This window comes from Mastomys coucha, unplaced genomic scaffold (assembly GCF_008632895.1).
Source record: "Mastomys coucha isolate ucsf_1 unplaced genomic scaffold, UCSF_Mcou_1 pScaffold14, whole genome shotgun sequence".
Taxonomy (NCBI): domain Eukaryota; kingdom Metazoa; phylum Chordata; class Mammalia; order Rodentia; family Muridae; genus Mastomys; species Mastomys coucha.
The window spans coordinates 45,529,705-45,552,424 of NW_022196896.1; the positions used below are offsets into that span (position 1 = coordinate 45,529,705).

Sequence of the window (22,720 nt, forward strand, 5' to 3'; positions counted from 1 at the left end):
AAAAAAAAAAAAGAATATTCCCAATTCTAAACTATACATAAGAAGTTCTTTCATTTCTAAAGTGACTCTCCTTTTATATTAATCCATTTTTCTAAAGATTCACTTGTTATTTATATATACATTTGTCTGCTGTGCGTATACTTTCATGCATGCTGATGACCACAGAAGCCAGAAGATGCTAGATTTCATGGAGCTGGAGATTTCATGGCACTTATGAGTTATCAGAAATATGTGCTGGGATCCTAACTCTGGTTCTCTGAAAGATCAGCAAGTGCTCTTAGCTACTGAGACATCTCTCCAGACCCACACTAACTCATTTTCATACGGACCAACATGTGCTAAATCTAAAACTCAAAACCAGAAGAGTAAATTCTTAATTGTCAAAATGGACAAAATCCTTTACTTACTTTCAAGTGGGAAAAGACACAGCAAATATTCAATAAAACAAAGTGCTCTCCATGGTATATAAAAATAGAATGATTAAAGGACCAGATAGGCTTTACATCTTGTAAAGTTTTTATCTCACTGAAACCTTGAAAAGGTGTTTTGTTTTTACTGTTGGTTTTATTGGTAAACTATTCTAAAGTGTAGAAATTCTCAATGAAGGTAAAAATAAATACAAGAGAAAGGAGATACTCAGAATGAAGGACTACCTGGGCATGGTGGTCTATGTCTTTAATCACAGCAATTCAGTGGCTGAGTTCAATTGAGTTTGTAGCCTGGTTTACACTGCTAGTTCCAGAGTCAGACCCTATCTTAAAACAAAAACAAACACAGGAGTGTGGAGGGAGGGAGGGGAAACTGTGGTGAGGATGCCATTATGTAACAACGGTTACCAGTACAATTGTGCCAACTGAAAGACTAGCAACAGGTGTGGCTCTGTAGTAAAGTGTTTGCCTAGTATTAGTGAGGTCCTGAGTTCAAGACTCAGTACTGTAAAAATATTAAAGACAACTAACAATGTTTTCTCCAACTCCATCTAAGGAACACAGAAGGTAGAAAGGAAAGCACAGGCAGCATGCTCTGAGGAGGAAAAGGACCCTCCACACCACAGTAGCACTACATCAACAGTGGATTCATACCCTACCCTCTCATTTTGGAGACTTTCATATAGCCAAGGATAACTTTGAACACTGGATCCTCCTGCCTTAGTGTACCAGCTTAACACATGGAGGTGCACAGCACCATGCCCAACTGTTACCCTATTATTAAGAAATGACTTTTAGTAATAGCTTAGCAATGAGATAATTTAACTTATTTTAGCTAAAGCAAAACAATACAAATGAAACCGTCTCCATCAGCTGAGCTCTGAGGAAGCCTTCTGTAGACCTTAACTCCTCTTACTTGTTCCTACCTTTTCCTCTTTAAGGAAAGGAAAAGCCCGAAGCAAAGGTTTCATTCTTTAAACTAGCACTTTCAACAATCTGAATAGGGTCCACAAAGTGAGAAGTCTGACAACTGCAGCTCTCCAACTGGCAATGGAGACCTCCAAGTACAAACTCATGGAGACTGAGGCAGGGGAGCTGTATGTCTGAGGCCAGCCTGTGCTAGAGATTCTACTGAAGGAGAGAGGTGGGGTTAAATACTGTTCCATGCATAAAAAGTACAGTAGAAAACTTATATACTGAAAGCCAAAAACTGAAATATATCAAGGGCTTCCATTTCCAGCACTACAGCGGGGTGGATCCCCTGGGTAACTCTAGAAAACAACAAAGTGAAAACAGAACTCAGAAAATCCAAGAACACAGGCTGTAATTTACAGTGTTGGCTTCAACCAAACCTGAATATAGCATTTTTGCCAAAACACACCCAATAATAGGAGGAAGAAAGAGAAAATACAACACTGAATAATGCATACTGATATTTACTTCAAAGTTAAAACTGAAATGTTAAAAAAATACAATTCATTTAAATATAAAAATACAAAGGAAACAATGTGCACACCTTTGATCCCAGGACCCAGGAAGGACCAGGCAGACAGACCTGAGAGTTTGAAGCTAGTGTGGTCTATGTAGGGAGTTCTAGTACATCCAAGGGCTTCCTTATGAGACCCCTCTCTCAGATAAAAATAAATAGGGGCTGGAGAGGTGGCTCAACAGTTACAAGCACTTGTTCTTGCAAAGGACCTGGGTTCGATTCCCAGCACCCACAGGGAGGTTCACAACAGAACTCCAGTTCCATCAGTGGGCCTGTACATGGTACATAGATATACAAATGCAAACCCTCATACACATAAAAATGAAATCTATTGGGCAGCATGAGATGTCTCTAGAGTAGGGCAGAGGTGGGGACCACCCAAAGGACCCCCTGCTATAAGCACAGGCTGAAGGGCACTAAGAGGCCCAGGGACCACTTGGAGACATGGGAGAGAAAAAGCAGAAAGGTGTGTGTACAATGAAGAGAGGTGGATCTAGAGATGTAAGAGTGGTGAGAAGCAGCCTGATGTGAGTAGCCTGCTATGCCACCTGAGGCCATGGTAATGCCCAGCTCAGACTCCCACGACAATTATGTCTGGGTTCATGGACCATGTGGACATCCCACATCTGGGATGCTGCCTAGGGCCATGTTGACATCCAAGGGCAGCAAAGAGCTGGCCCTGGTGGTGTGGGCACAGGATAGTTGACCCTGAAAGCCAGGGCATGGGCAAGGGAGCGATGGACCCACTCCCCTGCTGGAGATCTGGTCCTGGTGGCATAAACATGGGAAAGCCGATCCTGACCCTCACCTGGGCAAAGCAGGAAAACTAGTCCTGGTGGCAGAAGCTCAGAAGAGCTGGCAGGCTGACCCCAGCATCTACCCCATCTACGAACTGCTGGAGCTTGTGAAAGGGCCAGTCCTATAGATCCAAACTAGCGTGGTCTCCATGACACGGGACATCTGAGAGGAGTCCCAGTGAGGATCCAGTACAGATAGTAGAGCATTAAGTTCTCTCACACTAATAATGAACATTTGCAAATAAAGCTGTTTGGGCAAAAGGGTATACTCTGTAATACACTGTAGTTTCAATGGCTAGGTTTTTGTTGTTTAAATTTTTGTTTGTTTTCTTTTGGAGGGGAAGGTTGCAAAGGCAGAGGGCAAATGTGGAGGGACAGGGAGTGGAGTGGGAATGGGATGCTTAACATGAAATTCAAAGAGTCAATAAAAAGTTTTTCTTTTTTAATGAGCAGAATGGTATTATGTTCCATTTTTAAAAATTATCTTTAATGTCTGGCTCAGAAGACACTAGGATTCACAAAGATGCTCCAGTAGGTATCCAAACTGCCTCACAAAGTTGTAATAAATAAATAATATAGTACCATATGCTTACTTTCATTCCTATTCAACACTACAGATTAACAATGTAAAAACAAACAAACAAAAAACAGTAAATCAAGAAATTACAGAGGATGTAGATGTCTAAGGGAACTACCAACCAAGAGAAAAGTTACAATGTTCCCTTCCCATACCCAAAATCCCAGGACACCCAGGCTCCCTCTCCACTTCCCAACACAAGCACCACAGGGACCTGCAGAACATAGAGACCTAAGAACACCACCTTCTACCTCAGGGTGGCTGTGCCAGCAATTCACTCTGTAACTGTGTCAACCCTGCTCAGAGAAACTTCCCTTTGCAATGGCAGCCTGTAATACAGACCCATAACTTGGTCCAAGTGCTGAGAGAGTGACTGCATGCTCAGCCCTTTCCCTCAAGGCTATGGAATTCCACACACAAGAGGAGAAAAAGACATGTAGGAGCCAGAGAATGAGGAGGAACACTATGAAATCCTGTCTTCCCGACATGACACCAACTCACAGCAGCTACAAGTGTACAAGACCTTCCCAAGATCATGCCAGCCCACATTCCAGAATGGACTCCGGAGAGAGTAAGGGAGGCCCCTCTTCCTAGCCGTGGATGGCTGCTGAGGGGCGGGGGAGGGGGGATCAAGTTTCTCTGTTGCTGTGTAGTAGTAGATTGCCCATACCCAAGTGCAAGGCCTCACATACAGGTGCGGGTAGAGAAGGAAGAAGAAAGGGGTGGGGTTATGACTTGAATAAAAATACATCTTTTGGGCTGGCGAGATGGCTCAGCGGGTAAGAGCACTTGACTGCTCTTCCAAAGGTCCTGAGTTTGGATCCCAGCAACCACATGGTGGCTCACAACCATCTGTGATGAGATCTGATGCCCTGATGTCTGGTGCGTCTGAAGACAGCTGCTCTGGAGCGAGCCGGGCAGGAGCAAGCAGAGGCCCTGAGTTCAATTCCCAGCAGCCACACACATGATGGCTCACGGCCATCTGTACAGCTACAGTGTACTCATACACATAAAATAAATAAATAAATCTTTAAAAAAAAAATACATCTTTTGTTTTGTTTGTTTGATTTTGTTTTGTTTTGTTTTGTTTTTATGAGACAGAGTTTCTCCGTGTTGCCCTGGCTGTCCTGGAACTCACTCTGTAGACCAGGCTGGCCTCGAACTCAGAAATCTGCCTGCCTCTGACTCCCAAGTGCTGGGATTAAAGGCATGTGCCACCACTGCCCAGCTATAAAAATACATCTTAAAATGATATATTTTTTAAAAATAACATATGGCCAGGCATAGTGGTACACATCTAAGGTCGCATTTCTTGGGAGGAAAAGACAGGAGTTCTACTACATGAGTTTCAGGACAGTCTAAGTAACATGATACAAAAACCCAAAAACTGCATCTGGAGACACAGCTCAGCAGTGAGTTTTTGCTGTTTTTCTGGAGGGATGAGTTTGGTTCCTAGCAACCCTGATGGGCAGCTCACAACTGCCTCCAGCTCCAGCTCCAAGGGATCTGAAGTCTATACTAGTCTTCCTAGTAACCTGCACACACACAGACACATGAAAAAGGGGGTGGGACAAATTAAATAAAATAAATATGGGTGGTTGCGGCACATATTTTTTAATATTCTTTAATCCTCCCCAAAAAAGTTAAATACAGCTATGAAAATAAATACTTTATGAATTCATTTAGGCACACACAATTGATGATAATGAACCATCAGCTCCTACCAGCCTGTCCAAACACTCAGTCACTGCAGCTGAACAGCTGCCACTCTAATTCTGCTCCACAAGGAAATCTTATTTCAGAATTGTGTCTGCCGACACAAAAACAACAAGTTTTAAGAATAGTACTAAGATGCTGACACATTGTCCTCTGGTTGCTGAGAGAACAGTACTAAGACTATCAGTGTTTTGTTTTGAATAAGAAATATAATTCTTTAATAGAACTACAGTTATATAGAAAAGCAGGAAATACATAATCATTTCTATAGTTTTAAATTTGATTCTTTAGGCCTTCCAGAGGATTAAGTCTTAAAAATGTCTTAGGTCTCCTAAATTCTACATTGGAAACAAAAAGATGCATGATAACTAATCCAGTTTACAATGTTCATCTATTATGTACACAAAGACACCGGTTTAAATTGTACATCAGAGGGCTGGCGAGATGGCTCAGTGGGTAAGAGCACTGACTGCTCTCCCGAAGGTCCTGAGTTCGGATCTCAGCAACCACATGGTGGCTCGAAATCATCCCTAATGAGATCGGACGCCCTCTTCTGGTGTGTCTGAAGACAGCTGCAGTAAATTACACCAGAGCGAGCAGGGCCAGAGAGTTCAACAGCAGCCACACACGATGGCTCACAGCCATCTGTACAGCTACAGTGTACTCATACACATAAAATAAATCTTTAATTAAAAAAAAATGTACATCAGAATCACCTACGGAGGGGCTAGAGAGATGGATCAGCAGTTAAAAGCACTGGCTACTCTTCCAGAGGGTTTAGGTTCCACTCCCAGCACCCACATGACAGCTCACAACTGTCTTTAACTCCAGTTCCAGGAGATCCAATGTCTTCTTCGGTACTTCTTAGGCAATGTACACAACAAACACATAAAATAATAATAAACCTTAACAAAGAAAAAAGAATTACCTAAGGAGTCAAGAGAAACTCCAAAATGCATGCCAGGACAATTAAGTCATAATCTGGGGACTTGTAAGTTTCCCAACTGACTTCAATATGAGGTCAAAGTTGAAAACAGCTGGTTTTAATTGTGTGGGCCAACATGAAAAACAAAACCAAACCCCAGCAAATGCCAAACAAAGTTACTAAACTGCAAGAGAAAGGAGAAACAAGAAACATGCGTTCAGTAGCACGTTTTACCAGTTCTATCTGCCTTACACTTCCAACTCAAGATGGGCTGAAAGCTAAAACAGTCACTTTGCAGTATTCACGGTAGCTTGTATCTAAGCAAGCACTGAGTTGGTGAACATAGAGCTCACTGCTCCAGATGAAACAGAGGCCTCTCTGCACCTCTTACCACAATTTCAGTCAACCACTAATAAACCTTTTTTATGTGTTTCTTTTTAAAGATTCCTCATTGAGTTGAATACATAGTTCATCAGTAGAGCAGTTGTCTGGGATGCATGAGGCCTTACTCTGGACCCCCAGCACCACAATCAATCAATCAATCAATCAATCAATCAATCAATCAATGTCACTTATTTACTATGCACTGTTAATTCATTAACTTCAAATTCACAGCCACAGCACTCTAATTTATGCTTCAGTGAATCTTATCTGACACAAGCACTTTCTCTAAAGCACATGATAGCACTCAGGACCCCTAAATAGCACTTTAATACTAGGCTTGCAGCTAATGTTAAACACAGAAAAAAAGCAAAACTCAGGACATCAAAGTGAACCCCAGAAAGGACATTTGCTTGCAGACGGCACAACAGTGCCTTGTCTGACCTCCGGTGTGTGCTTAGAGGAAAACATCCTCACTGCTTTGCAAATGTGACCCCAAAACACTTTCACCACTGATTCAGGGTTTCAGATAAATATAAGCAAGCAGGTGGATCCAAATACAGAATCTGTAATAATAATCCTTCTCAAAGTCCAGTATACCTAATCTCCTGTTAGATTCTCTCCTTAATATACAAAGTAAGCTTAATTTCTACATTTTATTTCCACAACTAAAAACATATTTTATGAAGTCATTCGTAAAATGTGGCTACAGTTTAAAGAAAAGGTTAAGTTTCTACCTGGCACAGTTGACCTGTAAGATGTCTGTCCTATAGCATTTTTAAAAGTCTAATGCCTGTACACCTCCTTTAATTATAATGAAGATCAACATAGAAACACATGAAATCTCAGCAATAATTTAATTGGGATTAAAGGCAATTTTTAGCAGAGCTACAATATATATTCTCTGCAGACAGCTCTCCATTTATCAGCCTGAGAATATCAAACCTGGTGGACTTTCAGTCTGGGAATACTTAACTTCAGAAGGAAAATAAGCTGCCATGTAAACATTAAATACACTATTCACCATATTCAAAAAGGAACTTTATTAATCAAAGACCTAAATGTATGAGCTACAATTCTAGTACTTAGAAAGATGTAGCCATGGGTGGAGCTACTCAGCTCTAATCCCAGGCTTTGTGAGGCAGGGCAGGCTGATAAGTGAGTTTAAAAGCCAGCCTCATATACAAATGGTGAACATATACAAACTCTTACAGGGCTGGAGCGATGGCTCCATGGTTAAGAGTGCTGGTTGAGGACTCTAGTTTGGGTCTTAAACACCACTTCCAGTGACTCACATAGCCTGTAACTCATTTACAAGGGATCCAACATACTTTCTTCAGGCTTCTAGTCAACACCCACACACATACACATAATTAAAAATAAAGTCCAAGGTGGTGACCCACACCTTTAATCCCAATAGTTCAAAGATCAGGCTAGCCTTGAACTCAGAGATCTGCCTGCCTCTAACTCCTGATAGATGAAATTAAAGGTATGAGCCATCTATAGCCGTCTTCGATCCCAGCTTTTAAAAGGAGGAAGAGGAGGAAGCTGGAGCGATGGCTCCATGATTAAGAGTATTGGGCTGCTCTTTCAGGGGACTCAGGTTCCATTCCCAGCTCACAGTTGCCTGGAACTCTAATTCTATAGGACCCCACACCCTCATATAGACATACACGCAGGCAAAACAGCAATGCGCTAAAAATAGATAAATTAAAAAAAAAAAAAAGAGGAGGAGGAAGGCAGATCTCTGGGTTTCAGGCAACCCTGGTAACTTCCAGGTCAGCTAGGGAAACACAGTAAGAACCTTTGTGAAAAAAATAAGTAAACTATTTAATAAAACCTCTTATAACTGAACAATAGAGAATTTAATTTCTTAAATGGAAAATGGATTTGAACAGATGCTTCCTCAAAGAAATCTTTCAAATGGTCAATATATAGAAGAAAAGATGTTCAACATCATTAACCACTGATAAATATAAATTTAAAAATAACAATAAGAGCCGGGTAGTGGTGGTGCATGCCTTTAATCCAGCACTTGGGAGGCAGAGGCAGGTGGATTTCTGAGTTCCAGGACAGCCAGGGCTATACAAACCCTGTCTCGAAAAAACAAAACAAAACAAAACAAACAAACAAACAACCACAATGAGATGGCACTATACACTAAGATAAACACACACATCACTGTAAGCCAGAGTGTATATATAAACTGCTTGCAGAAATATGAAAGAGGGCAACTGCTTGGGGAAAAACAGTTCCATAGTGTGGTACTGTGACTTATAATATATAACTCTATATAAAAACATATAAAATATCAGTATCCAAGAGTTCCTTATTAGAGGGTTCCAGAGTTTCAGATTAGCCAATTTTGAATCCAAAAGATTTAGGGGGCAGCCAGGTATGAGGAGGTGGAGGCTGGAGGACTGGCTAGCCTGGATTACACAGTGAGTTCAAGGCCAGTCTGGGCTGGAGAATGAAAGTCTATGTATCTGCTTGGCTACTGAGTGGTGAGGTGGGGGCTATACCTGTACTGAACATATTTTTGTCATCATTCACACACATACACACGTAGTATAATGGAACATACCATTACACTGTAGTAAGCTTAAACAAGCAAGAGATGATTTAAAGTGTACAAGAGATAGGTCTCAGCAGTTGGAAAACGCATACACACTCACTCTCACACACTCACACACACACACACACACACGCACACACACATGAATCTGCATATAGTATATAAAAATGTTATGATTTGATCCTCTAGGATTTTGGTATCCTAGCCCCAAAGTGGTAGCACACACCTTTAATAGCAGTACTTGGGAGACAAAGGCAGGCAGCTGTCTGTGAGTTCAAAGACAGCTTGGTCTACAGAGAGGGGTCCAGGACAGCCAGGGATACACAGAGTAACCATGTCTTGAAAAACTCATTTTACAATTGTGTGGCACACAGTTCCCTTGGATCCTTTTTATATGTCTGTGGCATGCAGAGTTAACTGGGGGTTCCAAGCTATCCTAAGGAGGAAGACTAATTAAAAAAGGATCTATCCAATCAGGGAAATTGTAGGGTTAGAACTGAGGCCCACCCTCCCAATCTCTAGGTAGAGGCTAACAGTGGACATCATCACCAATGACCAATGACTACATCAATCATGCTCCCTTAAGGAAACCTCGGAAATCCACAGGAGGATAGGTATGCAGCTCAGCGGCTAGACTACTTGCCCAGCATGCATGAAGACCTGCATTCAAACCCCAGAACTGTAGAAACAAAGTCTTAAGGGACCATCCCTGCAAACCCAGTTATATTCAAGAGGTAGAAACAGGAGGATCAGAAGTTCAGGTTCGTCCTCAGCTACACTGTAGGTTGACACTCTGGTATACATGAGACCATGTCTCATGGGGAAAAGTCTAGAATAGTTGGTTTTGAAGAGCCTCTGGGTTGGACAGGAAATCATCTGCATTCCAACTCTAAGGAACAGTGCAAAGCTCGAGACCCTTAGGAATCTCACTGTGTGTTGCCTCATCTGGCTCTTTATATGTATCCTTTAAAATACCTTCACTGCTGAGCATGCTGTAGAATGCCTTTACTCCCAGCACTCTGGAAGCAGAGGCAGATCTCTGTTGAGTTCAAAGCCAGCATGGTCTATGTAAAGTTCTAAGACAACCAGGCTACGTAGAGACTGTATGTCAAAATAACAACTGCAACAAAACTCTTCATACTTAGGTGTGGTGACTTGTGTCTGTAGTGCCAATACTCAAGAGACAGAACTGCCAACAAGAAATCAGAAATTCCTTCGTGATACACAACCAACTGTGTCCACTATTTGGATTGCTATGAGCCAACTCAAGAAAATTATTAAAAGGGAAGGGGAGTTACTTAGCCTCCAATTTGGAGGCTAATCAGAGGTTGGAAGTAACCTGGGACTCTATGCTTGCAACTGGTATCTAAGCAGGGGGCATTCTTGGAGGACTTGTATTAACTCTGGTTAGTATATGAACTGGACTGAACTGTACAACATCCAACTGCTATCAGATAAATGCTTTACGGAGGAAATGAACTCAGAAGTAAAGTATTAAGTGTTATGAGTATAGAACGTAAGAAAAGTTTTCTCTATGGACTTAGAAAATTAAAATATAACAATTCCACTCAATACACATCTGAAACAAATTAAAATATGCATAGACATGAAGAATGTGCACACCAGCATCACAGAGGCATTGTTCATCACAATGTTGAAAGAATCTCAATCTCAAAGTTGAAGAATCTCAACTATCAACTGAATGAATGAAAACAGGAAAAAAATCAACTTGACAAATGAATAAACAAACTCCTTAAAATATAAAATAGACTATTACTTGTCCCCAGCCCCTGAAAATACTGATAAGATCTGCACCAGAGATAAACTCAGAGTCACTGTCTTAGTCAGGGTTTCTATTCCTGCACAAACATCATGACCAAGAAGCAAGTTGGGGAGGAAAGGATTTATTCGGCTTACTTCCACATTGCTGTTATCACAAAGGAAGTCAGGACTGGAACTCAAGCAGGTCAGGAAGCAGGAGCTGATGCAGAGGCCATGGAGAGATGTTTCTTACTGGCTTGCTTCTCCTGGCTTGCTCGGCCTGCTCTCTTATAGAGCCCAAGACCTCCAGCCCAGGGATGGCACCACCCACAAGGGGCCCTACCCCCTTGATCACTAATTGAGAAAATGCCCCACAGCTGGACCTCATGGAGGCACTTCCCCAACTGAAGCTCCCTTCTGTGATAACTCCAGCCTGTGTCAAGTTGACACACAAAACTAGCCAGTACAGTCACAAAGCTTATGAACCCAGCTATTCTGGCTTTCTTGAGGCTGGGGGAAAGAGGAACATGGGAATGACTGCAAACACCAGGCTTCTTTTGGGGTTGACGAAAATATGAAAAACAGTATTCATGGGGTGGATATATCAAAAGCCTTGCTATATACTTTATAACACATGAACTCTTTTCATATTTATTTACTTATTTATTTATTTACGTGCTACATACATATATAGCCCAAGCTTCACCCCTGAGCTATAACCCAACCTATACACTTCAATTTAAAGGGAGTAGGCCTTGACAAGTGGCATAGGAGACTCACAGTTTTACTTGGCCAGTTCTCAAATTATGAGGACGACTGGTGGAAGAGGCACACTAACTGGAGTCTGATTTCCTCCCTCCTTTCTGTGATGTAAAAAGTCTTCATATGACAAATAATCATAAAAGAAATGTTAGTTTTTTCTACTGATTGTCAACACAAAGACCAGAAATGAAAAGGACAAGCAAAACAAAACCCTTGCTAGAGAGTTTAAATCTGGATTCCTACAGTATCACAGTTAAAACTAACAAGCAACTCAAAAAATTTGTGAAATGAGATAATCTGCAAGTTTATCAAATATGACTATTTTATGCTTTAGAAAAAGTTATACAGCCATTAAAATGCAAAACTAGAATCAAATCCAAGTTTCCTGGATTCCAGAAACTGTGCTCACTAACTCATTCACCATGTACAGGAGCCCTCCTGTACATCAGTCATGCAGCTGTATGCAGAGGAAGTGGTGGGCTAGTTAATTTCCAATAAATCCTAATCCGGAGGGACTCAGCAACGTGAGTTACTAGTATGGAGAAGTGATGTTTGTCCTGGCTAGTCAGGAAAGGCCACCCTGGGAGATGTTAAGGCCTTAGCTCAGTGATTCTCACCCTTCCTAATACTGTGACCCTTTAATACAGTTAGTTCCGCATGCTGTAGTGAACCCAACCATAAAATTATTTCCTAGCTACTTTATAACTGTTATTTTGCAACTGTTTTGAATCATACTGTAAATATCTGATTGCAGGATGTCTGATATGCGACTTCTGTGGGGTTGTGACTCACATGCTGAAAACTGCTTAGTCCTGTCATAGTCTGAGCAAACTTAAGAAAGCCAGTCAGGTTGTGACTGAAGTAGTCATTTGCCTTTTGTCCAATGTGCTGGAAAAAACAGTAAGGGTCCAAAACTGAAGCTGGAAAATCATCTGTGAAACTGCTAATATAAAATCCAGGAAGAAATGATAATGTAAAATACAAGAGGAGATCATTTCTGGGTCTCTCGTGAAGGTAGAATTGACATAATCTGCATATGGTCTGATGATGGGGTGGGATGAATCTAAGGTTCTATCTAATTCAGAAATAAAGACGTTGGTGAGTATCAACAGAGAAAACGTGGTTAGGGAAGAGAATTCAAAAAAGCAACTTTATAGCTTGACTGTAACTGTAAAAAAAACTTGGAGGGTTACAATTTTACAGCCACTCTGGGCTACATATTAGGAGATCCTGTCTCAAAACAAAATAAAAGTATTTTTTTAAAAGATATATTTATTTATTATACATAAGTATACTCTAGCTGTCTTCAGAAGACGGCATCACAGATCACATTACAGATGGTTGTGAGCCACCATGTGGTTGCTGGGATTTGAACTCAGGACCTTCGGAAGAGCAGTCAGTGCTCTTACCCGTTGAGCCATCTCCCCCAAAATAAAAGTATTTTATACATGCTTACCTCTCCACTCTTCTGTTTTAACCACTCCATTGCATACTGGTTTTATGTAGCATAGGTTCAAAGCCTCTGATTCCAAAGTCCATGTTGTTTATTCGTAATAGTTTTTATGAAGGCATCTGAATAAGAGTTCTTTGTTTTGTTCTAAACATCTCAGAGGTATGCATTATTCCTTTGTGACCAAAAACCTAGCCTCAAAAACTATCAAAGGAGGAAATTTTTAAAACACCTGAAAAACTCAAGTCTTTTGAAGATTATCAATCACAAGCAGATACCAATTCCAGAGAGATGCAACAATGCATGTCATCGGGTAAGTGCTCTGTTTAAGTAAGAAGCAAACCAAGTGCATCATCTGAAAGACACCAGGTCACACTTTTAATTCTCCTCGATGATAAAGAGTGCCTTTAACAGTAGAAACTGGGGGCTGGCTCGATGGCTCAGCGGGGAAGAGCACTGACTGTTCTTCTGAAGGTCCTGAGTTCAGATCCTAGCAACCACATGGTGGCTCACAACCACCCATAATGAAATCTGATGCCCTCTTCTGGTGTGTCTGAAGACAGCTACAGTGAATTGCAGGCCGGAGTGAGTGGGGCTGGAGCAAGCGGGGCCTGCAGAGGTCCTGAGTTCAATTCCCAGCAGCCACACACATGATGGCTTACAGCCATCTGTACAGCTACAGTGTACTCATACACATAAAAATAAATAAATCTTTAAAAAAAAAAAACAGTAGAAACTCACCATCATGACTTTCTTAGCACATACCTAATACACTCATAAGTTGATCCATAAAGTGATTTTATTATGAATTTTAAGGAATACTTCCTTCCCCCACTGCCTTTTGAGACAAGGTCTCGCTAGGTCTCACAGGGTCTCACACTGCCCTAGAACTGGCTAGATAGACCAGAACTCACAGAGATCTGCCTGCCTATGTCTCTTGAGTCCTTGAGATTTAAGGTGTGGACTATTATGACAATTTCTCAGTGATAGTATTTAGTGTTGATATACTGACAAGCACTTGTTTTCTCTCCTATGGAGTGCTAGGATAGAACCCAGAGCCCCAAGAACACTAGGCAAATGTGCTACCACTCAACAATCAATCCCCAGCTATCTGCTTGACTAAAAAGCTACAAACCAAACTTCGTAAAAGCTTTATTACCTACAGATGTACAAGCCTCACTAGATTGCAGAACTTGGCTTTAAATCTGTTTCACTCCTTAGTATATATAATTTTGAAGAAGTCACTTCTCCAAATAAGTTCCAAATAAGTATCTTACAGAAACTGTTAAGTCACAATATAAGAGTTACCTGAAAAACTGCAGTAAGAATCAGATTAAAAAAAAAAAAATAGAAGCACTTAGAAAAAGTTTTGCAAATACATACAAGATAATGAACAATTCTTTTGACTATATAATGTGAATATGAATTTTAAAGTAATAGTGTAGCTATTCAATCTTGCCACTAAAAATCTGCATAACAGACTTTCCTGAAGTAGAATTAATTAAAGCACAACTTGTTATTCCTGAATGCTTCAGGCGGCAAGCCATGAAGGAGTCTCTATTATACTCACAAGCTTTGTCCACATTTAAGAGATTAAAGCACTTCCTTCCTGCTTTCATGATGTCATTGAGAAGGGGCGCTTGAAGGGTTAAAAATCTATACACGTCTAAGATAAATATACAAGTGACAGATCACAAAAATAAAAGGACAGAATCACCATCACTGTGTGCCTTTGCTCATTTATATTAGTCATTTACAGAAAACACCCTCAGAGAGACAAGAGGAAGAGGGAGGGATCCACAAAGAATAACCACTTATCCCAATTACATTATTTATAGTTGACAAACATCAGCTATTACGTGCTAAATTCCTAAGATCACAACCATATAAAGGGTCAAATTAAGAAAACACACCAGATAAATTTTAGTAGTCCACTGCCTTATTCATTCAGCCACCTAATCCCAATTAAGTTAAAAAGAAAAAAATGTTGGGTTGGCGAGATGGCTCAGCGGGTAAGAGCACTGACTGCTCTTCCGAAGGTCCTGAGTTCGGATCCCAGCAACCACATTGTGGCTTACAACCACCCATAATGAGATTGGACGCCCTCTTCTGGTGCGTCTGAAGACAGCTGCAGAAAATTACGCCGGAGCGAGTGGGGCGGCAGAGGTCCTGAGATCAACAGCAGCCACACACATGATGTAATACAGTCATCTGTACAGCTACAGTGTACTCATACACATAAAAATGAAATAAAATAAATCTTTAAAAGAAAAAATGTTGAGACAAGGCCTCATTATGTAGCCCTGGCTGTCATAGAACTTACTATGTAGACTAACCTGGCCTAGTACTCAGAGATCTTCCTGCCTCTGTCTCCCAAATCCTGAGATTAAAGGCTTGCACCACCATGCCCAGCTTCAATCAGGTAAAATTTAAAACTTCTAGTTTAAAAAAGAGTCTGAACATGGGCTGGTGAGATGGCTCAGCGGGTAAGAGCACTGACTGCTCTTCTAAACGTTGTGAGTTCAAATCCCAGCAACCACATGGTGGCTCACAACCACCCATAATGAAATCTGACACCCTCTTCTATGTACTCATTTATAATAAATAAATAAATAAATCTTTTAAAAAAAAAGTCCGAACAAAATAGCTAAATACTAAATTTGAAAATATGTATAAAAGTCTGACTAAATATTTCATAACATGAAATGAGCTATAAGAAATGGGAAAATAAATATATATAAAATATATATACACACATACAGTGAAAAAAACAAAAATGCAATTTCAGGGTTTGGCTAAAATTAATACACCAGTACTGTCAACTTTACAAACTTTTCAAAATCACATTAATAAAATAATGCTTCTGCAATATATATGGAAATTTTTAAACTCGTCTTCCAAGTGCTACTAGCACTGAAACCTATTACCAATATCTTTTCACTTAATTTTTAAAAAATTTTGGGGGGCTGGAGAAATGGCTCAGCAGTTGAGAGCACTGACTGCTCTTCCGAAGGTCCTGAGTTCAATTCCCAGCAACCACACGGTGGCTCAGAACTATATGTAATGATGTCTGATGCCGTCTTCTGGAGTGTCTGAAGACGGCTACAGTGTACTTCCATATAATAAATAAATCTTTTTTAAAAAAATTTTTTGAATTAACAAAATTAAGCTTATGTCTATTTCTTTATCATCTACCATTTTAAGTATTACTGTTTAGCAAATCATTCTTTTAAGAATGAATTCTTGCCGGGTGGTGGTGGCATATGCCTTTAATCCCAGCACTTGGGAGGCAGAGGCAGGCTGATTTCTGAGTTCGAGGCCAGCCTGTTCTAAAGAGTGAGTTCTAGGACAGCCAGAGCTACACAGAGAAACCCTGTCTCGAAAAAGCCAAAAAAAAAACCAAAAAACCAAAAAAACAAAAAACCAGAATGAATTCTTCGGGCTGGAAAGATGGCTCAGCAGTTAAAGAGTGCTTGTTGCTCTTTCAGAGGACCCAGCACCCACACGGTAACTCCAGTTTCAGTGGATCTAAAGCCCTCTTCTGGCCTCTTCAGGCATACAGACACACATGCCAGGCAAAATGCTCATGCACATAAAACAAAAATACATCCGAAAAAGTTTTTTTTAAAGAAAAAATTCTTAAAATATTATCTGGCGGGGGCTGGTGTGATGGCTCAGTGGTTAAAAGAACTGACTGCTCTTCCAGAAGTCATAAGTTCAATTTCCCAGCAACCACATGGGGCTCACAGCCATCTATAGAGGGATATGATGTCCTCTTCAGGCAGGTGGATATATATACAGCAGAGCACTCATACACTAATTAATAAAAAAAAAAAAATATCTGGCTTGGTGATTTCTGGCTTTGCTTTAAAAAGAACTAGTAGGAAGTGGAGGTGAAGCAAAATGGAAAAGAAAGTATCAGAATGTGAAATGTACCACACTGAACTGTACACTGATGAATGCTAGCAACAGCAGCTTCCCAACAGCACATGGGCATGAGAATAAATCCTGCATCCCTCACCGCCCTCGCCAGCTTCCTGGCTAGGTGCTTCCAGCCACCAACATTATTATTATTTTTTTTTTTCTTTGGTTTTTTTCGAGACAGGGTTTCTCTGTGTAGTCCTGGCTGTCCTGGAACTCACTCTGTAGACCAGGCTGGCCTTGAACTCAGAAATCAGCCTGCCTCTGCCTTCCAAGTGCTGGGATCAAAGGCGTGCGCCACCATCGCCCGGCTTATCATGTATCTTAAGTGTATTTAGTGTAAAAGAAAGAAAGTTAGGAAGCACTAGCAGAATGCATGGCGCAAAGTCAGGCCCAGGGGAACAAGCTGTAAGCCCAGGACTCAGGCCCAGGGGAACAAGCTGTAAGCCCAGGACTCAGGCCCAGGGGAACAAGCTGTAAGCCCAGGACTCAGGAGATACAGGCAGGAAGAGCTCAAATGTGAGGTAAGCCTAGGATACCCAGCAAGTACCTATCGCAAAGAATGAAGAACAAACACATAAAAGCAAGCTGGGCGGTGGTGGCACACACCTTTAATGTCACTCAGCACTTGGGAGGCAGAGGCAAGTGGATCTGAGTTTAGGACCAGCCTAGTCTGGTTTTCCAGGAAAACCAAAACAACAAAAACATAAAAGTAATTATAATCACAACTTTAAAGTCCATATTCTCTAGTTAGAAGTGAAGACTCTCCTTACTTGTTTTTACAACATATTAAAATTATTTCACTGTTATCAAATCCCATATTACATTTTAAAAACAGCATGTTTTTAAAATACAGTAGCTTAGCCAGGCGGTGGTGGCGCACACCTTTAATCCCAACACTTCGGAGGCAGAGGCCAGCAGATTTCTGAGCTCAAGGCCAGCTGAGTTCCAGGACAGCCACAGCTAAAAAAAGAGTCTCAAAAAACCAAAGTCTCAAAAAACCAAAAAAAAAAAAAAAAAAAAAAAAAAAAAAAAAAAAAAAAAAAAAAAAAAAAGATATGGAAATCTAATCCTATCTAAAAATACTGAGTTAATGAACACATTTGATCCCTTGTAGTGTTATGTTTAATTAAGTTATTTGAAAAGAGCTAATTTCTGCTGTAAAGATGGTCAGGAAATAAACTTTGAGCAAAGATACCAAAATGAAAACCCCACCAAAGAGTGAGTCTTCTATGAAGCTGAGAGAGAGTTCAGTGGTTAAAAGCAAGAACTACTCTAGCAGAAGACCCTGGTTTGGTTCCCAGCACACACACCCAGCTGCTGGCAAGCACCTGTAACTCAGATTCAGAGCAGGTGTGGCCTACACAGGCACTTGCATGTGCACACACCCACCCAGAGACAACACACACAATTAAGAAATAAAAAATAAACCTGTGTCAAAATGCTACTATTTCCAGGAAAAATTATCAGATACTTTGAAATACATATAAAAGTTCAAGATTTAATTTTAGACAGCAAGGATTGGTTCCCACTCTAATCAGACAAAAGAAAAACACTGCTACTCTACAGTAGTGGTTGAGGCATAGAAACAGGCATAAAAAGCATTTTCCCCACAACTGAAGACAAAGTAAATTCCAAAAATACCAATCTCTCTTACAGACAAATCTGCCTTTTCCAAATACTTTAAGTGTTAAAGCTAACCAGCTCTCGTGCCAGATATAATCACAAGTGTGGATTTTAATCTCCATTTTTAGACTTAAATAATGCCTGTATCTTAAGACAGACCATTGTCAAGAAAATTATGTCTTAATACAGATAAAAATCTTAAAGCAATCATAATAGCCCATACACTATCCAAATGGTGTTCCACAGTTCCTTTTTTTTTTTTTTTTTTTTTTTTGGCCTCAAATGACGAAACTTATCTAACATCTCTGGGGAGAGGAGTAAAGTATAACGTTTCCTGAAATTGTTCTTGTTTCGCTGCACCATTTCGTGACACCTCTTCAACTAGAAGTGCTACTAGCAGTTTTATTGTTCTGCAGGAAAGGCCAAAAGACAAGCAAATGCAAAAAGAATACCATAAGGAAGGCAGATTGAAAGAAGATTACAGGAAAAGGGGGGAAATGCGTAAGAATGAAAAACATTGCTAGCACAGAAAAGCGCCAACAACGAGATCTTGCTTATTCTTCTAGAAACAAAAACCAAAAATTCTTCTAAGGAAAATGTGGTTTCTCTCTTTACTCAAGGATGTTAAAACTCCAAAACGCGTTCCGCGGACACTCTACAAGAGTTATACTCTCTTCCTAGGTGGCTTTTAACACCGCTAGCCCTATCTGTAAATTAAATGTCCGCTATAGATAATGCAATCTCTAGAAACTACAATTGTGGTTGCCATCTTTGCCTGAAAAAAAATAATTTTTCTTGGATTTGTAAGGGGGGGAAAGGAATACATTAAGTTGGAAGATAAGAAAACCACCTTCAAGGCACCGGTTAACTGAGTCTCCTACCAAACTAACGTTTTAAAGGTCTGGGAAAGAAAGGCAAAGGAGCCACAGCCTTACCGATCCCACAAGGGTGGGGCATCGCAAGAAAAAAAAAAATTACGAGGGCGAGTTTCTATCGAGGCCGAGGAGCAGGCCCACGAGCTCGCACGCTGGGTGGCACAGGACGCTGGGGACAGGGACGAAGGGCGGCTTCGAAGAAGAGACGTGGGCTGCCAGGAATGCCCAGAGTGCGGGCTGACAGGAGGAGGCACCCACGGGGCACGGGATGAAGATCAGAGAAGCCGAGCAGGAACCCGGCGATCCGAGGCTGCTCGTGGGAGGCCGGGCACAGGCCGCGGAGCGCCGTGAGCAGGCGGCCGTCCTCGGCGAGGCGCTCTCCCGCTGCCCCGCGCTCTGCGGGTCTCCGGCCGCACGGACCGCGGGTGACTGCACAGCTGTTTCCACCCCGCCGGGGAGCGAGAGGGGAAAAGCATCCCCGCGGTGGCCGGGAGCCGAGCGGCAGCCGTTCTCGCACAGGGGCGCGGAGCCGAGTCCCCACCGCGGAGCGCACGCCGAACTTCGCCCTTTCTTCCCCCTCAGCCGCCTTTATGCCATAACTTCGCGGCCGCGACTGTCCGCGACTGTCCGCGGCTACCAGCCGACACCCCCGCTCGGCTCGCCGCCCGACGCCCCGACGCCCCGAGGTCAGGGAAGGTCGCCGGGAGCCAGGCCCAAAGGTCCCGGACGCCGACCTCGCGCCGACGCTCACCCCGTCTCGATGGCCCCCTCGCCCTCCCCACTGCAGCAGCTCTGCTCACCTGCATTGACGCCATGATGAAACCATCCCCCCAAGGCCAGCGAGGCCCGAGACGCAGGGGGCGGAGCCGCCGTGCTCGCGTCACGCCGCGGGGGCCCAACATCCCGGGCACGGGGGCGGAGACGCTGATGGGGAGGGCCCGCGTGTCCGATTGGCTAGCGCGCGGGTGCGGGGCGGGGCGGGGCGGAGCGGGTGGGCGGGGCCGGGGCGGGCCGGGCGCCCTAGCTACATAGCATCCCAGCCAATTTACACGCGGGCCCACCCTCAGTGCTGGGTGGGGCGCTGCGGGTTGAAGCGTGGCTGTCTGCTAAGGTCAAGAAGCTGTGTGGATCCGGGGGCATTTGACGGGGAGGGGATCGCATTTTGTTTTTCCAGTTACAAGTGTAAGAATTATAGGCCCCCTCCCCTTTCGTATGTCTTTTTTACACCTACCGTCTTTTCGCTCCTGACCCAGATACTTCTCTTGGAGATGCTTTCTCGTCTTTGCAGACCTAGAAAGCTTCTACTTTGAGGGGCAGAGAGTCACAGGTTTCCCTACAGGACAGAATTAGAACTGAGAGCAGGGCAACGCTGTGATCTTAAAAGCAAGAACAATTGGATTTGAAACAAGGAGGGTGAATAATGGAGTTCCCTTTTGTGTGCAATTTTCTAGTTCCCCAACCCTCCAAATTGTAAAGTCCAGGTATACCATAATAGTCGTTGTTGCAGCAGTCTAACTTTGATTAGCAATTTGACTCTAGCCGTGAAATCTCAATATAATAATTCATGTATTAACACTTAAAACTTCTGCCATGCCTAGAATTTCTCTTCAGCCTATTTATTCTGTGGTGGGCAGTTGCATGATCAGACGACCTATGAGTGAGTTTGAGTAAGAAATGCTGAGCATACAGAATTTATTCTAGGAATGCACCAGTTCTGCCAGCATTTGTCAGAAGTCACATTTTTAAAGCTCTTCCGGAACCGAAGATGTCGTTTACTTATATACCAAACGGAAAATAGAAGGCAAAACTTGCACTTCGTGACCAGTCTCTAAAAGAATCAAAGAGGATGATATGTTGAATAGAAGGCAATGAAAGTTTAAATCTTTATTTTTATTGACTTGGCTTCATTTTTAGACATTTCTCTAAGATATAAATATAATGGTGATGTAGGTTATCACTCTTCACACTTAAGATAGATCACGATGTTCTCAGGGAACATCCGTAAGAAAATGTGTTCAAAAAAGGAAAAGAACTTTAAATATGCCAGTTATTCTATGGTGTAATATTCAGGATGGTTTAATCTTCACCGTGCAGGAACTTTTTCATGGGGGTTTGCATGACTTGGAATACAAGAGTCAACCAGAAGCATATCCAGTATCAGTTCACTCGTCCTGTTACCATTACGACATGGAATAAAGCGCCCACACAGCCCAGTGAACGAGGTAAGCTTACAGGAGGCGTTCTCAACCACTCCTTCCTGAGATCTTTGTCCCTCTGATCTCAGGTTGTAATGTACCAGCTAACATTCATGTTTAAAAGTTGATTCTTCTCAAAGGTGTAAGTGACAAAGGAGACTCCACAAACATGGTATTATGACCTCATCAGAGTAAATAGCCTACTAGGCAAGGTACTCAAGAGGGAGAAAAGCAGTTACAGGAATTTTGGTGTTGCTTTCTGTAGAATTAATGTCTGGTCTCCACCTCACAGGTGTTTAAAGGATCTTCACAGGAAGCAAAGTCCATATTGATTACATCCTCGGAAATTCTAAGCAGCACATGACTACCTATCATCTTTATTCTTTAATTAATACATAATAGAGGTCTGGGGGTATAGTTCACTGAGAAAGCCTGTGGTTAACTTGTAGGAGACCCTGGATTTGATCTCTGAGCACTGGAAAGCAAAACAAAAAGCAAAAGTATACAACAGACTATTCCTGACCTACTCAGGAGCAAAGAATGGTTAGAGGCTATTTTCAGTGAGTATAAAGTGTTCCTAAAACTCTTGACTGCCCATTTGATGAAGATGCTCACATTTTTTTCCCAGAAAATGGCTTATTAGTGGATACGGCAACTTAAAGTGCCTGTTACTACGAAAAGGGGAAGAGGAAGCAAATCCCCAACAACAGCGTAGGAATTGACACAACCATGTTAGAAAAAAGTTCAGCCATGATGAAGTAAAAGTTAGAAAGTCTTTTAAAAAGCAGTATTTGTGGGCTGAAGAGATGGCTCAGTGGTTAAGAGCACTGACTGCTCTTCTGAAGGTCCTGAGTTCAAATCCTAGCAACCACATGGTGACTTATAACCATCCATAACGAGAGATCTGACTTTCTTTTCTGGAGAGTCTGAAGACAGATATATTGTATACATATAATAAATAAAATCTTTAAAAAATTTAAAAAATTAAAAACAGTATTTGTGATAAAACGTAAGTAGCACAAAATGAAATGTTAATTTCACTTAGCAAATCAAATGAATTGTGAAATGCATCTTTAAGACAACTGGAGTTAAGCAAAAATAGAATGGATATGAAGGAATTGTTTTTTAATGGGAATTATTCTTTAGGTGGGTGGTAGTAACAGAGGCAGGTGGATCTTTGTAAGATTGAGGCCAGCCTGGGCTACAGAGTTCCAGGACAGCCAGGGCTACACAGAGAAACCC

At 41.8% G+C, this 22,720-nt stretch overlaps 1 protein-coding gene and 1 long non-coding RNA gene across 3 annotated transcripts in view; one reads left to right on the forward strand and one right to left on the reverse strand.

Annotated features, from left to right (window-relative positions):
- Ube2w (ubiquitin conjugating enzyme E2 W) overlaps positions 1-20,253 on the reverse strand; it is a 60,860-nt gene extending 40,607 nt beyond the window's left edge. Inside the window, exon 1 of one of the 2 annotated variants that reach the window (XM_031366941.1) lies at positions 20,084-20,253. In XM_031366941.1, the coding sequence (XP_031222801.1) occupies positions 20,084-20,185 (102 nt within the window). In that variant the 5' untranslated portion in view covers positions 20,186-20,253. The remainder of the gene's footprint in view (positions 1-20,083) is intronic. The other variant, XM_031366942.1, reaches the window with a different exon arrangement.
- A 23-nt stretch (positions 20,254-20,276) lies between these two features.
- LOC116088205 overlaps positions 20,277-22,720 on the forward strand; it is a 5,925-nt gene continuing 3,481 nt past the window's right edge. The window contains exons 1-2 of the long non-coding RNA XR_004117816.1: positions 20,277-20,465; positions 21,378-21,505. This is a non-coding gene — a long non-coding RNA (uncharacterized LOC116088205). The remainder of the gene's footprint in view (positions 20,466-21,377; positions 21,506-22,720) is intronic.